Raw genomic sequence first — 17,338 nt, forward strand, 5'->3', positions numbered from 1 at the left:
TTTTTGCCTGCTATATGTCACAGTTCATAGTGTTGTGTAAAGTACTTTTCCATAAGTATTTTTCCATAATTTAAACAAAGTATTACCTTGTACATATTGACTTCTCTGGTGCATATTTTTGATAGACCTATTTACAGCTGTTAATGCATTGTTTAAATATGTAATAATGTATCCACTGCTTGGTCTAAAACTGGGCTAAACAGAGCCAAAAAAGATCTTGAGAGACGTTGCAATGATGTCTAGTGATTGACTTGGACCTGACTTGGTAATCTACCTTTAGATTTAGGACTAGACTTGAGACTTGTGCTTCAGGACTTGAGACCGATTTGGCACTCCAGCAAAGTTGACCCGGTCTCACCTCTGCCGGGTATGTTAGGTGACTGCTTTTCAAACACTGACATTTCTGAAACAACCAGTTTGACCTTAACCACACAACCAGTTTAATAATGGGATAATGGTATCGCAGTTGATTCCATAATTAATCTGTATGATGTGCAGTGTTGTCGTGGCAGAAGGTCATGGTATGTGCAGAAAGTGTCTAGGCGTGCAGACAACAACAAAAACAATCTCATGACAGAGAACTTGGTCAGGTGGGCGTTCCTTCGCCTCGATTGGTTATAAGAACACTGGAGAGCTGCCCCGATTGGTCAGAAATCGGAGAGCCGTGTCAACCGCCCAGCCCCTCCCCCCCTCCCCCGCGAGCCCGCTATAAAAGCGTCGATGTAAACAAAAGAGCAGTCAGTTGAGCTGAAGCGACCCAAGCGGGCTCTCCAACTGAATGTGCTTGTCTCAAAAAACGCGTCAGGACCAGAGGCTGACTGTGGGAGAAAAGCCACTTTGAAGCGAATGAAGAAGTATCTATTCCTTCACTTCACATACCGAGGACTTTTGAGAAAAGGAAAAAAGAGTAAAAGAAGAAAATGGAGTATAAATTACGAAAAGCAGAACCCAGAGACGTGCCTGATATATTACGACTGGTAAAGGTAGGCCTGGACCCAGTAACGGACCCGATATCTTGTTATAAACGTTAATATATTGTATTGTATATGTTTTGAAGTGAATGCAGCGTTTTTAATCCCGTTTAATTTGACCTTAATCGCTAAAAGTAAGCAGCCTAAGAGGTCGCCTAGCTTGTCCTTTCCTTGAACTTGAACTCTATTGTTTACAACGGTATGTTCGACGACGTCAAGAGATTAAGATAGCTAGACGACGCCTTTTAAACACTGAATCACAGACGGTAGTGGTGATAAATTAGCTGCTGAAAATGTCCGGAGGATGTCCGAGTGTGAGCTCAGTCTCGGCCGCCTTTGTTTGCAGCCAAGCGGCTCACTTCCTGGATGATGCATGACTTCCAAATATGGCCAGAGCAGACATCTGGCTTCTTATTATTCTGTCCGTCTTTATAGGTCAGTGGTTCTCAACATGGGGTCCGGGGGGCACCAGGGGGTCCTCGAGGGGGTTCCAGGGGGTCCCTAGCAAATTGATAAATTGTTCAACTTCACCATTATTTCATTTACAAGAAGTTAACACCATTAGAGAATGTAGAAGAATGACTGTTTTGATCATAGTTTCACTGTTATCTCTCTACCTACAATACAGACAGTCATGGGATTCTGGACAAAATCATATCTAACAATAAAAAATATTCTCAGATTTGGCTCCAAGGGACAAAATCAGATCATATGGGGGTCCGTGGCCCTAATGTGGACTAAATTAGGGGTCCTTGATATGAAAAAGGTTGAGAATCACTGCTATGGGCTGCTGATGGAAAAAAGGTTATTTACGTAGCAATACTCAACGATGTCAGATGGGTGATGTGATTTAAATGCTTGGTAAATATATAAACTAATCAAAAAAGTGTTGTTTCTTTCTTTGTTACCCTCAGGAACTTGCAAAATTCGAGGACATGGAGGATCAGGTGGCGCTGACTGAAAAAGGTGAGGCTTATGTTTTGGCTGGTTCTTCATCTTCATTTATACAGAGAGCACACACACACACACACACGCTTCATAAAGTGTGTTAAAACTTAATGTTGTTGCAGAGCTCCTTGAGGATGGATTCGGTGAAACTCCATTTTACCACTGCATCCTGGCAGAGATCCAAGGGGAGCCGAGCAGTGACGGTATGACACACTTCCTCACGGTTGCAAAGTTTTGTAATCCATTGCAGCATACACACACACACACACACACACACACACACACCCACCCACCATACACACACAATAACACAACTTACAGAGAACACAGCATCATCAGTGTGTCATACTCAGTATTTTAGTGTTTCAGTGGTGTTTGTTTCCTACCAACTCAAACCAAGATTGGTTTCCTGACTGGCTTGCGGTGTGCACTTCCTGTTTATACATGAAGTGTAGGTACTATCAGGACACTAAAAGCCTGTCACAGCTTGTTGCAGAAGAATCAGACATCTGCAGTTTGCAGCTCACGCACGGACACCTGCTTCTGTAAACACACACACGCAAACACACACACACACAAACATGCAAATCTACTGTCTACATCACATATTGTTTACATGTGACAAATGGCTTCTCACTGAAAATGGATGGAGTAGTAGCAGAAAACTTTTGTTCTTAAATTGTAACTGTATTTTGATTAAAGAAAAAAAAGATAATTACTTTTGGTAATATTTTTTAAAGTGAAAATCTAAGAAGGTCATTTAAAATGGTGGCAGGTGATCTACATCTTTATAAAATGTGGCACAGAGGAACATTTGTGTTTGTGTGGAAACCTGAAATTAATTTCCTGAATGTTGTGATTTTTCACTTTTTTCTTATCTCTACCTTTACATTTATACCTCATGGCAAAATAACTGAAAGTATTCAGCACTGCATTCTCTTACATTACTGATACCAGTTTGGATGAGGCAACTAGCAGCAGCTCGTCTGACTTCCCGTGTCTCCCTCAGGTCCAAAGGTGATTGGTTTTGCCATGTACTACTTCACCTATGACCCCTGGGTCGGCAAGCAGCTCCACCTGGAGGACTTCTTTGTGATGGAGGAGTACAGGGGTGAGAATCTCCCCCCCCCTCCCCTTCTCATGACCCCCTCACCCCCCCTTTCTCCTGACCCCTTCACCCCCCTACACCTGACCCGTTGTCTAAATCCAGTTTCCTTCTTAGCTGCTCCTTTATTAAAGAGTAACGTCACACTAAAACACTTTTTTGAGTTGTAAACTGGTATTTAGATACTATGTAGTTATGCAATACAACAACGCCGGTCGTATTGTCAACATTTGAGCACTAATGTGCCAGTGCCAAATTTATTTCACTAATCCTGACGAGTATTTCTCTCAGTAAACCTCCAGTGGTTAAAATGAGTAGCCGGTGTTCAGCTGGATATGCAGCCGTGTTCAGGGACAGTTGTCCTAAGATATGTCATTTGGTAAAAAATGTTCCCACCCCCAGTGTAAAGGCAGATTTGAGACACTCCGCTCCTCTTGTCACCAACCTGACCCAACCCCAAACCCTCTCCCCGCTCTTCACACACTGGCTTGCATTTTTTTAAAAGCACACAGTAGGCGGAGAGAAGCTCAAACTGGTTGCAAAGTTCCTCTTTAACAAGCCCTCTCTCCTCTCTTCCCTCCATCCAGGTAATGGCATCGGTTCGGAGATCCTGAAGCAGCTCAGTGATGTGAGTATCTGAGTTATTATCGCAGCACAGTGGCATGTGATGCCACGACAGGAAAGTGTCGGGGCAAAAGAAACCCTAGTCAGGAATAATGTGTTTGCGCCATAATCGAAAAAACGAGATAGCGTCTTGTTGCTACAACTTGGAAGCGTTCACGTGTTTGTGTGTGGAATTTAAAATCAACCATAAACTGCAGCAGATCTTGCTCACTTTTCATAAGAAGTACTGACAACAGTGGATTCACTGCTGTGTTTGCAGCCTTTGTTGACGCTCTCTCCCACAATTTGTGACGCCAAGCAGGAGAAATCAGCTACAAAACATCCCGTCCTTCTGTAATTACCTCTAGCAGGCTGAAACGAGCGGGTTTCTCCCAGTCGGCAGCTCGTATTTACATTAAACCTGACGTGACATGAATGCAGCATAACATCAGATTGGGTACGGCTTTGCAGACAAGGGAACTTGTTTTGGAGGCTGTGAAGGGCAAAGAAACTATTTTTATAGCACTTAAAGAACACAAAACCACACACAGCACCAATAGCAAAATTAAGTTGTAAAGGAAATGTGAGCATCCATGGTTAACAGCAGAAATAAGAGCAAGAGAGCCTGAAACAATGTTGACACAGTGAAAGGCCAAGGAATTAAAATCTGTTTATTTGAGATGAGATTTAAAGATTGTGACTGATTTGGCGAAGGCTGATGTGATGCCTGCTCTCCCTGCTGAGGAGACGTACTTACTTTACTTCTCTTTCTCTCTCTCCACCTTACCTGCTGTCCTCCCTCTTCCAGCTGGCGATGAAGACTCACTGCAGAAGCATGCAGTTCATCGTTGCGGAGAATAACGAGCCGTCCATCAACTTCTACAAGCGCCGCGGCGCTGAAGACCTCTCTCAGGAGGAGGGCTGGAGGCTCTACAGGTTCGACGAGGACAGCCTCAACAAGATGGCCGCTCCCACTGAGGAATGAGCTGGCGGAGGTCCAGCGGAGGAGGAGGAAGAGAGGAGAGGTGGAAATGTGAGAGTCTGACCTGAGTCATAGACAGAGTTTGGCTGTGGCTTTTTTCCAACAAGGCACATTCCTGATGCTCTTTAAAGGCATCGCCGCTCTAAATAGCAGCCATGTTGGCACCGGCAGGATTAATGACGACCTGCAGAAACTCAAGCTTTGACCGTTTATTGTGAGTTTGAAACCAGATTGCTGAGTGGCAGCCGGCTCAGGAACCAGTCAGCCTCTCTGTGTTTATGACTCTGTGACTCCTCAGCCTTCCTCTCCTGTCAAACGAGTGTTGAAACTGACTTACAGTCGCTCGGCTTTAAAAGGGGCATTAACTCTCCCAGTAGTGATTCTCTGTAGTTCAGAGTCTTAGCATTGTGTTTACTGTAAGCCTCTTTTAGTTGCTTTTTTCTCTTCTGTTTGTCAGAAATCACCACACAAATACATTGTATAACTGACTGACTGTTCCTTTTCTCATCGGTGTTGATTAAGCAAAGCGTGTGAGTTAATGTTATGTTAAGTGGGCTAATAAAGGATAAATCCAACTGATCTGCCGCAGCTGTCTTTGTCCTGTGTGTCTGGTGTGAGTCTGTGTTTACCAAGCTGAGGAGGATGAGCCTGCGCTTGCCAGCCAGCATCTTTCCACATGACTTTCTCGCATGCCAATACTCTTGGGGTTTTTTTCAAGTCGGTGACGTCTGCTACCAGAGAATTCAACAACAGCCTCGCTCTTCCTCCGCTTCATCTCATATCTTCCCATAGTGCAGTACAAGCGCTGCTAAATTTACTGCAGTGCATGGGAATAACAGACACTGACCCAGCCTTTTCTTTGAAACACAGCGGCTCCTTTCTCTCAGTTTGAAACACATGAAACTCGTCCCTCAAGGCAACCATTATTTGTGTTTACAGGAGGGAAGAGCGTCTTGTCAACCTCTGGACACAGTTATGATGCTGTGGCTGTTTTATAGATTCAAAGACGGTGTTAAGGAGGATTTGGAGAGGTTTACCTTATTAAAAGTCACATGAAAAGTCGTGAATTCAAAGCACGTGCACGTTGGACACGAATTTCCCCTAGGGGATTAATAAAGCGCAGCCTTATCATAAATTTCCCTGTGAATCGAGTTCACAAGCGGGGGGGAGGGGGGATACACCACCACCACCTGAATTTAAATGTTCACATCTGAAGTAAAAAACTGTCATGGTGAATACAAAATTGGTTCACATATGAAAAGCAACACATGTGCTTTGAATTCACGTGTGGGTTTTTTTCACATTCACGCACATCCAAAATACTCCAGACAAAAACAAGGATCAAACGAAGAGAAGAGGAGTGTCCGCTCTGACTGGGACCGTGTGTGGCTGAAACGTTACGGTTACAGTTTACTTCAATAAATTTCACTTTTTGGCAGCGTTGAACAAGGGGGCGGACATTCCTCTTTTCTTCAGAGGGAAGACGGTGACCATGAGAAGAAGAAGAATAAGAAGAAGGGGAGAGAGTGTTATTATTATTCAGTGTTCACAGTTATGAGAGATTATGAGGATGATTTAACAACAACAACAACAAAGCCTCCAAACATATCAGTGACCTTTGTCACTCTTGTCCTGAGTCTTGTTTATGTTATTAGACTGTCTGGTTAAATATTCACCAGTCTCCAGATGTGTGAGTTTTTGCAGGTCAGTTTATGTGATACCAGAACTACTCTGGAGTTATGTTTGTATCATTCGCTTTGAAACTTAATAAAAGGTTTGAAAGTGGAAAAGAAAAACATGAAAGTGAAAAAAGTTTTTAGTTTTGGATTCTTCTCCTTGCACTTAGTGTCCTTTTTAAAAAAAAAAATTAATTCACATCTTTTTTTTAAAATTAATTCTGTCTTTTCATCCATTCAGAACTTTTTGGTTGTTTTGGTGTGGGTGGGGTGTAGGAGGAGGAAGGGGCAGGGCCAGGGGGGGCTGCTGTGACAGGTGATTGACAGGTCAATCACATCACCTTACCTTACCTTAGTATGAAAATAGCTTGTAAAATGACATGTAACTAATTAGTCATATCTAGATTTATTTCTCCATTTTCAATTCAGAAACTTTTTTTGCTTTCAAACCTTTTTTGCAGTTTCAGAACTTTTTTTTATTTCTTTCAAAATAAAGATGCAAAAAAAAAAAAAGGCTGATTTCTTTAAAATTAGTTTGTCTGTATAGTTGATTGATAATTGCCTTTATCGTAGAGAACTGGTGATGATGCTCCACACTGGAAAGCCACACAGGGATTTTCCTGTTCAGCCAAAACACAAGTACACTCATGACCTGCACACACACACACACACACACACACACACACACACACACACACACAAACACACACACACAGCGACATAAATAAAACAGGACCGCGCTCAGTGAGAGAAATAACCTGCAGGTATTCTGCTGTTCCCATAGTTAGTTAACAATGAAGGGTTGAAAAGGATTTTGACACCGATATTTTTAGTCTGAAGTTGCCAATAGCCAATATTTTGCGGTAGTATATTCAATATCTTTAGATTTGACCATTTTTATGCCATAAATATCACGTATTCAGTGTTTCCACCTAGACTTTTCTTCTCACCAGGGTGGAAAAGCCTCTGAAGCAGCATTCAGACCCTCATGGGACACTAAAACTCTCCACTGAAACCAGACTGATGAAATACTACTTTGTATGTTAGACATTATCCCACAGTTCTTAAGACAGTTCCTACAGAAATAGACCTATACGTCATCTCTCTCTCCCTCCCTCCCTCCCTCCCTCTCTCTCTCTCTCTCTCTCGCTCTCTCTCTCTCTCCCTCTCCCTCTCTCCCTCCCTCCCTCCCTCCCTCCCTCTCTCTCTCTCTCTCTCTCTCTCTCTCTCTCTCTCTCTCTCTTGCCAGTGCCAACAACAAATATTGAGTTGCAGAAGTTGCCTCTTTGTGCAGCAAAGGAAAAGTAAGGACAGGCTGAACAGTAACTCTACACCTGCCGTTATTATTAGTGGTTTTTTTAAAGATTTATTTTTGGCATTTTATGCTTTATTTGAGAGATATAGTGAGAGAAAGACAGGAAGGTATGGGAGAGAGAGCGAGGGGAGAACATACAGGACCACGGGCCGGATTTGAACCCGGGTCGCAGCAGGAAGGACTGAGCCTTATGGTACGCGCCCTACTCGGTGAGCCACCAGGGCAAACTCAGACAGAGGGAAGGAAACAAGAACACACAGAAATATCTACCAAGTGTAAATGGATCGCTCTCTATCCAGACAGCAGGTGAAGAGTTTTTTGTTCCACCATTTAAAACAACTGCCACTTACTCTTTCATATTGACTGCAGGCATGAAAGTGAAACTCATTATGTGTTAGTGTTGAAGTCAGGAGTCATATGAATTGACATTCACTTATAAAATAGTAAAAAAAACAATTTTTGGACGATGGAATAATTTGTTTCTCAAATATTGCCTGATGGATTTCAGGTAGCAAAATCTTGGCTCCCTGTGCGTTTTAAAATTGATTTTAAGATTTTATTGTTTGCCTACAAATCATTAAATGGGCTAGCTCCAACCTATCTCTCTGACCTTTTACAACCACACATCCCATTAAGGTCACTCAGGTCCGCTGACCAGTTGCTTCTGGTTGTCCCAAGGTCTAGGTTGAAGCACAGGGGAGATCGCGCCTTTGCAGTTGTAGCCCCCAAACTATGGAAGGAGTTGCCTCTGCATGTTAGGCTGGCCCCCACACTGCCTGTTTTTAAATCCCGTCTCAAAACACACTTTTATTCCTTGGCTTTTAACTCGGTGTGAGAGTTGCCTTTCTTTTTCTTATGGTCTTTATTATTTTATTGTCCTTTTGTCTTTTAAACTGGTCTTTATTGTGTTGTTTTATGATTGTACAGCACTTTGGTCATGGTAAATGGACTGCATCAATTTGGGGTTCAGTATCTTGCCCAAAGACACTTCGACATGCGGACTGGAGGAGCTGGGGATCGAACCACCAACCTTCTGATTAGCAGACGACCCGCTCTACCTCCTGAGCCACAGCCGCCCCTGCTCAACTGTTGTTGTTTTTAAATGTGCTTTATAAATACATTTGGATTGGATTGGATTGTAAATCTTGCCAAAATGGACACACAGCATTCTGGAATGAAACCCTCCAGACGCAGATCAGGTGTAAACAAAGCCTCGGTGATCAGAGTGTGACCTCATTCCTCTGAACAGACTCTGTCAAATACTTTCATGTCCAGCCGTTCATTTTCAAAAACCTTCAAGGCCTTATTTTAGTCTTTAGGAGAGTTGGTTAGAGGCAGAGTGTTGAAGTGATTTGGAAAGGAGAGAAAGCAGCTTCGGCTCGGAGTCAGCAGTTTTTTTTTTAAACCTTATCATCTCTCCTCCCTTCCTGACCCACTTCCTCTTTTTCAGGTTTCTGCCTTTATTATTTCCTGTCATGGTTTCCCCCGCCCTGCCCGTCACCGTCTGCCTGGTCTTTTTTTACCTGATCAGCTGTTTTTCTTTCTGTCTCCTAATGTGGAAAACTAGCAGCAAAGGGCATCTCCTCCATTACCAGCCTTGTAGAATTAAAATGATACAGCTGTGTGAAATTACAGAGTCCATGCCTGCACATGGTTTAAACACCAGCTCAGTGAATTACACACCACAGACACGCATCAAACTTCAGTCTGTTATTTGCGTATATTATTAAACGATGCAGTTACATTCCAGGCTATACTGGAATAAGTCAGTGATTACTGAGTGTACTTGAAATATGAGTGAAATTGTATAAGCATTTTCATATGGGACAATGAAAGGACAGACTGACCATATATTTCTGTTGCCTACTCTCCTCAGAATTAGGCTTACAAGTTATATCTTGAAATGTAGTAATTGTCCTGTTTTTACTCAATACAGTACAAAATATAAGAACTACAATACGCAATAAATATAATCCGTACATTACACAATGTACACTACAATACAATTTATAATACAATATACAATATAACATACAACACCAGGATGAATAATATAAATGCTAAATGATAAGTGATATATGGTATTGCACAGTAGGTAAGTGGTAATATGATATAAGTAGTCAACACTGAGGCACAGTGGTAGTGCAGTGATGATGCAATAACAGTACAACAGTCCAACAACTGGACAATAACTACAGTGTCTTGTGGTTAGAGGTTTGCCCAAAAATTCTCCATTGACTCTCACTTCAACACATCAACCCAGTCTGATGTCTCCAAGTGTGTAGCCTGTGTAGACTATTATGTTATCTATGATAACTTTAACTGTATTGCTTTACCACTGAGTCCCCATTCATTGTCCCCCACATTGTATGATAACTTTAACTGTATTGCTTTATCACTGAGTCCCCATTCATTGTCCCCCACATTGTATGATAACTTTAAGTGTATGACCTGCTTTACCACTGAGTCCCCGTTCATTGTCCCCCACATTGTATGATAACTTTAACTGTATTGCTTTACCATTGAGTCCACATTCATTGTCCCCCACATTGTATGATAACTTTAACTGTATGACCTGCTTTACCACTGAGTCCACATTCATTGTCCCCCACATTGTATGATAACTTTAACTGTATGACCTGCTTTACCACTGAGTCCCCATTCATTGTCCCCCACATTGTATGATAACTTTAAGTGTATGACCTGCTTTACCACTGAGTCCCCATTCATTGTCAATGCCACCCCCTAGTGGCAACGTTACAGTGTGACTAACTAACGAACGAACGAACGAACGAATGAACGGACAGAGACCGATCCATAGTCCCCCCTTTGGTGGGGGACAAAAACTGGGCCTGTTATGTAATGTTTGTTTCCTTGCCAGTGGATCCTAAAATGTAGAATGTCTCATCCTGGCAGCGGTGTTCAAGTCAAATCAAGTCACCCACCCCGAGTCCAAGTCGAGACCTGAGTCCGAGTCACCATGTTCATGTCCGAGTCGAGTCTCAAGTCCTCAGCAGTCAAGTCCAAGTCTGAATAAATGAAATCCACATCTGTCTCATTTAAAGCTCCTTCACTGGTCACACTCTTCATTCAAATAAAAGTGTTCGACAAACTGAAGGCTTCCGAAATAGATTTTGGTTTTGAAGTAAACCAAAAATAAACAAAGGAAAAATTTAAAATTAGAACATCAAAGCTATTGTATTTCAACAGTGTGTGTACTACAGGTTTTTGTAATTACAAAAACAACAGATTTTCCCATACAGATTTATATGTGGCCGCCCACAACAATCATTTCCCAAACTGGACTTGGTCTGTCTATGATTTATTAAATCATACACCTGATCTCCAGTAAAATGATTGGCTGCTTCATGCGTTCCAATGCACTTTTCTTCCTTCCAGTGGATGTTGAAGAGTTTGATTCAGAGATCCTGTGCAGGCAAATCTACGTCTCTGTTCATCCAGAGAAAATGAAGAAGAAACTCATAATTATCAGTTTTGCATTTAGAAAGGCATTCATATAGGCTGTTTATTACTTACTTACTTGCTTACTTTCTGTTTTGGACTTCACTCGATTTGTTCAGGACTCGGTCTTGACTTGGTCTCGATTACGTCGGTCTTGACTGCAGCCCTGACACACGTATGCACACACACATCACACAAAAAAAAAAAAAATACTCACACAGTCACTCCATCCATCCATCCTCCCTTCTATCATCCCTTACTTACTGCCGCTTTGGACCTGAATCAGACTCTATTCGTTCAGGACTCGGTCTTGTCTTGGTCTCTATCCTCTTTTGACTCAGTCTTGACCCAAACTCGATTGGACCTTGTCTTGTATTTGAGTTGGACTCTACAGTACTACAGCAGCCCCACCGTTTACATCCAACACCTGTTTGCTGTACAGAAGGGAGGCAGCAACATGGCCGCCATCAGACAACTGGAGAAACACCTGACAATATTTCTAACTCCCTCCAGAATCACACAGTAGCCTGCTGGATTTATTTTACAGCTGTAAAAATCATGATGAATGTTAGACTGTGCGGTGAGCGTCCTTATGGTGAAATTCAGGAAGGTTGACATGCCGTCTAGTTTCACAATGAATTTCTATTTCTCTTGCATTTTGTATTTTGCATTTTGTTATATGTATTATATACATTTGTTCAAAGAAAACGAAAAAGAGCATATTCTGGTCTAATTGCATGTATATTTGTATGGATATATGTGCTCATGTATGTGTATATATGTCAACATGCTCAAATAAAAAAACATTTGACAGTTTCACAGAGTCATGAAGCCTCAGCTGCAGGAGAAGAAAAACATCATCTGTGGATCTGAAACTGAATGAGGTCAAATCATTTTCATCGTTTCCATATCTTGATACATTTTAACTCTGATGCTTCAGTACTTTCAGTCAGTGGAAGCTCCCCCACTTACTGTCAGCCTGTTGGAAACGAAACACAGCAGAAACAATGAAACTCACTGTGTGTGTGTGTGTGTGTGTGTGTGTGTGTGTGTGTGTGTGTGTGAATGTGTGTGTGTGTGTGGTGACAGCTCTGAACAGAATGTACTATACATGGCTGCTTGTATTCATGTTGCCTCTCGCACAACAGCAGTAAACCACAGGCTTCTTCTTCTGTGTGTTCTGGGTGTGTAGCCTGCATGCTTTTCACAAAAATAATGATTTTAAAACCCTCTGAGACCGTTTGCCTGAAGATAGAAAACCAGAAAGACCAAAGATTTTAAACCACCTCTGCTGGTCTGCAGTCAGTCAAAACCGCTGATTGTTAATGTCATTTCATTTGAAAGTAAGCAAACTGTACTTCCTTTAACTATGAAGATACACAACTTTCAAACATGTTATTTTTAGATGAGATTTGAAAAAATGTTCTTATCTAAATCTCATCTTATCTTATCTCATTTGGTATTGTTTGTAATATCAAAACTTGAATAAAAACTTGACTGGAAAAAAAAGCGCTAATCTTTAATAATATTAAAGGTCCCATCTGATGTAAAGCAGGACTCCCCTTGCCTCTGTGATGATAAAGGAGTTGGATGGTCTATCTAAACATGGTGAAAGTATCAAAACGCACGGTCAGCAACTAAATCCACACAATCCATATTAGAAAAGCGAGCCTCTAAACGAGCCGTTTGGACTTCCATAACTTTGTGGCGTCACAAAGGTTCGCTCATTATCATTTTTGTAAGAAATAATAGACTAACAAAGTGTTTTTTTCAAAGCGGTTGAGCGGTTGTCGTTGTTTATTACCAGAGAGTTTTCCCTACCTGTAGCCGCCGGGCTGCGGCGTCTCACGTTTCACTCTTGAAACGGTTAGCCAATCGGAACAGAGGGGTCGTTAATATTAATGAGCCTTAAAGACACGGCGACAGAAACAGCCTGTTCTTGGTAAGGCTCAGAGAGATGCTGGAAAATGAACGTGGAAAAATGGATTGAGAGTGTTTTTGGTACATGACACCACACACACAGCTTTGAATGAACCTCAAGACACAAAATAAAACACTGGAAAGTGGAGAATATGGACCTTTAAGAATATCTATGGACTTTAATGTATAATTCCTCTCTCAGGCTGCAGCTGTTTTTGTCCCAATTGTGAGCAGAGCAAGAGTGGAGGGTAAACCCACCTCAACTCACTTCACTCACCTTTAAAATAGTGATGCAGAATCATAATTAACTTGATTATAAGACAAAATAAACCTAAGAAAGGGAGAGGAAGGGGGAGGAGAGGCAGCAGTGGCAAATGAAACAGATTATCTCTTGGGAAGGAACAGGACAGAGATGCTGTCGTGCTGCGGCTCAAATTCTGTGGTTCAGAAAAGCAAGAAAATAACTTCAGAGAGAAAGATCCAGCTCAATATGTATGGATGAGACAGACTCTAAAGACCAGGCTAGCTTAAAACCAGTTGACTTGAGACTTGACTTGACTTGGGTTCTGGTGACTTGGGACTTGACTCTGACTTGTACTCTGACGACTTGAAAAGGTTTCTAAAGTCTTGACTTGAGATCTTGTGTTTGTGTAAATGACTCAGATTGAAAGTGATGAGATTTGTTCCAGCAGACGACTGGATTTAAATTCTGTTTTCTGAATTTGTATGGAATGATTGAATTTACTGAAGTTGAAACTGATTATAGAAATCAAACTCATGATGCTCTTACCAAGTTTTTATCCTATTAAAACCATATTGCATTGAAAAGTCCTAGATATTTAGTTTTCTTTAAGATATTAAATTGATACTGGACTCTTGATTTGTTCTGACTTGACTTGCTGTTCTACATTTAGACTTAAGACTTGACATTAATGACTTGGACTTGACTTGAGACTTGACTTGGGACTTGAGCAAAATTGACTTGGTCTCACCTCTGGGTGCCAAACACAGAGGCTGAATTAAAGAAGTGAGTGTGTAAAGGAAAGTTGTGCAACAACATGCAGCCATTATAGGCATTTTTTGTAAATTAAGAGTAAAGTAGAAGAGAATTACGTGCAAAACAAGTGTTTTAGGTAATATATACATCTTGGTTTTTTTATTTTTTTATTATGATTTATTTATGGGTTTTTTCAGGTTTACAAATCAAACAGTATATCACAAACAAAACATAGGTACATCTCAATACAACACATGAAGCTTCACAGTTACAACAACAAGAGAGATTAACAAACAACAACATATCGACAAACAAACTAAATAATAAATAATTAAATAAATAAGTAAGTAAATACACAGAAGGGGAGGAAAAGATATATATTAAAAAAACAAGAAAAAAAAAAAAAAAAATGAAGTAAGTTATGCATCTTGGTTTAAAAACACAGACCACTGGACACATGTAAACATGCTTTTCGTGTGGAGAAACAAACCAGGATTAAAGGTGAGGGCCGAAGCAGCTTGGCATCATGACATTTTGTGAAATGAGCGCAATGAGCACAATGTGTTAAAATGCAGATCACAAGCTCTGTGCAGGAAAAGAGAGAGAGATGCGTTTCCCCACCAGGGAGGGATGAGGTGGAGGAGACACGGCTAGAAACAGGAAGTAGTTTGACATTTGAAAGCAGTGCGGACGCAGCGAGCCGCCAACGGTCCCTGAGCCCGATGGATTCTGCTGTGAGGCAAAACAGCTCCAGATGTCCTCAGATCTTTATGGAAGCTCATGAAAGCGGCAGGGAAGAAGTCATTAATCCTGAAATCAGAGCGGAGCGCCAGAGGAATTCAACTTCCAGAGGAGAAAGTGTCTTTAGAAGTCAATTCCGCTTCAGATTCCTTCTCAGTGTAGAAGAAGATTCAAGAGAAGATGCAGATCAGCAGTGGAAGAATGAAACTCCTCAAGCCGAGACACTGGAACACAAAAAGACTGTTTACTCTCCATCCGACCTACAAAACTCCAGCTGGAACACAAACCTCCACCTGTAAACCTCACACTGGGAATAGCTAGGATGCATATCTGCACATCTGGACTCAGTTGCATGTCTGTGTGTATACATGTTCTCCCACCTCCCTCTCCCAGACGTTAGTTAGCGAAGACGCTGTATCTGTATTTGTTTGCTGTGTTATTTTCAATACATTCGGCTGGTGAGATTTCAACACTTTCTGTTGTGTAATATCCTTTTCTCTGCTGCTGCGATGAGACGATTTCCCTGCAGGAATCATTCTGGTTTCCTCCCAGCTGCACCTGCATTCGTCGGACACATCGGAAGAACAAATTTCCTTCTTGGAAATTTCACATGAACGCCATTAAAAGTCAGTTTCAAAGTTACTGAGACACTTATATACACAGACACCTGTATTACAGGTTTGTATAGTCAGCCAGACTAACCATCATAACTAATATTTGTTTAAATTAAGATTTCTAAATGAACTTTTGTCTTCCAGGTTTCATTTTCCGACAAAACAGCATGTGAAAGCAACGTTGTTTAGCAGCCGCCTTGGAAATACCAGATGTCAGATTTTTCCCACCAGCATGTAAACACAAAATATCTAAATAGTAGTTATGTTATTTTTAAATAGAAAAACTGTACATTTAAAAATGAATGAAAATTGGCAGACACATTGCTTTCTGTTCAGGAATGTCTTTGACTTTCCCCTCCATGAAAACTAACTCAAAATCACTTTGTTTTATTTTTCTCATTGACTGTTGTAGGTAAATGTAGCATGTAATGAATTAATGTTATACTAAAGTCCCATTTCACTGCCTGTTGACCTGCTGCCGAACTGTTGCTCCATCCCCAAGAGGAAATGTTTGGAACCTGTGGTTCTGTTCTATTTTCAGCCTCCAGATGTTAATAGTTGGGTAATGATCTGGGAACCGGTTGGCTGAGAGACTCTGGAGTTTCACCTCACAACAATATAGGTGTGCTTCTACTGTGGAACATGACAGAGAGTTGACCCAGTGTTGATGCAGGATCAAAATGCGCTGAGTCAGGCTTCTACAGTAATGATGACAGTTGTGTTCATGAAGTGTAAACACAGATTTCTTGATGTTTAAACTCACCAGCTTTGACACACTTCATGTTGCAATGTTACACTGAATTGACTTTGCTTGAGATCATATGAGGAAGTGTGATCAAACCGAACTGAACCGCTCCACATGACTTTCTTACACACGATTACTCTATTCCCTTTCCTCTTGCAGCACAGTTTCAAGTGGCAAACGTTAATGTGAAAACATAAAGCCCTCCTCCTCCTGCTCCTCCTCCTGCTGCTGCTCCACATCTGTCTTCCTGTATTTAAATGTTATTCTCTTTTAAAGTTACTGTCTGACCCTGATCATCAGTCTGTCTGTCAGGCAGTGTGTCCCGCCCACTCTCTCTTTTCAAAACACAACAGCGGCTCTGTCTTCTGTCTTCTGTCTTCTGGTAGGAAAACACGCATCAAGCTGAAAACGCTGCAGCAGTTGTTCTCTTCTCAAACTTTTTCAGCTTGTGTCTCCCAAAAGTGAAGCGATGCCTCCTCCCAACCCCCACTTCCAGGCATAACTACACAAAATAGTTAAATTTGTCACCAAATGATGAGTTTTAGTTTATTTTTTAAGGCTGTTTTACCTAATTGCTGGCAACCTACTCCCCTTTTAAAACTTTTTTTTCCATGTTACTGACATCTGTTTATACCCGTTAAAATATAAAAATAAAGTATATATAGGCCTACTGTATATTAAAAAAAAGGCTTTTACTTATTAGAAGAAGCCCGGAAGTTACAGATTTCTCAAACTGCATTTCTCACTACAATTAAAAACATGATAGTTAAGAAGTTAGTTACGAAAGTGATAGTTAAGGAGAAAAAAACAGTTATTTTTTGTGTGTAGAGGAAGTTGTTGCTTCACATGCTTTCAGATACATGGGAAAAACAAATTTCCTACTTGGAAATTTCACATGAACGCCATTAAAAGTCAGTTTCAAAGTTACTGAGACACTTATATACACAGACACCTGTATTACAGGTTTGTATAGTTAGCCAGACTAACCATCATAACTAATATTTGTTTAAATGAAGATTTCTAAATGAACTTTTGTCTTCCAGGTTTCATTTTCCGACAAAACAGCATGTGAAAGCAACGCTGTTTTGCAGCCGCCTTGGAAATACCACACAGTATAGTATATCTAAATTGTAGTTATGCTGTTTTTAAATAGAAAAACTGTAAAATGTAAAAACTGTAAATTTAACAATGAATGAAATGTTAACTGGCAGCAGGAGTGACTCTACTGTGACTTTCCCCTCCATGAAAACTAACTCAAA

At 41.0% G+C, this 17,338-nt stretch overlaps 1 protein-coding gene across 2 annotated transcripts; it reads left to right on the top strand.

Moving 5' to 3' along the window:
- Positions 1-490: 490 nt before the first annotated feature.
- Positions 491-5,188, top strand: LOC139664359 (diamine acetyltransferase 1-like). 2 transcript variants are annotated; one of them, XM_071543155.1, is made up of 7 exons: positions 491-499; positions 927-983; positions 1,886-1,937; positions 2,042-2,122; positions 2,929-3,030; positions 3,612-3,652; positions 4,436-5,188. In XM_071543155.1, the coding sequence occupies exons 1-7, from the start codon at positions 491-493 to the stop codon at positions 4,610-4,612; spliced, it is 519 nt and encodes a 172-aa protein (XP_071399256.1). In that variant the 3' UTR covers positions 4,613-5,188. The 2 variants fall into 2 exon arrangements, with proteins under 2 accessions (XP_071399256.1, XP_071399255.1); XM_071543154.1 differs by lacking the exon at positions 491-499 and having other exon boundaries at positions 753-983.
- The last annotated feature ends 12,150 nt before the right edge of the window (positions 5,189-17,338 follow it).

This window comes from Centroberyx affinis, unplaced genomic scaffold (assembly GCF_046629955.1).
Source record: "Centroberyx affinis isolate AG114_WGS23_722 - 3 ecotype Tasmania unplaced genomic scaffold, CSIRO-AGI_Caff_v1 ptg004247l_1, whole genome shotgun sequence".
Taxonomy (NCBI): Eukaryota; Metazoa; Chordata; class Actinopteri; order Beryciformes; family Berycidae; genus Centroberyx; species Centroberyx affinis.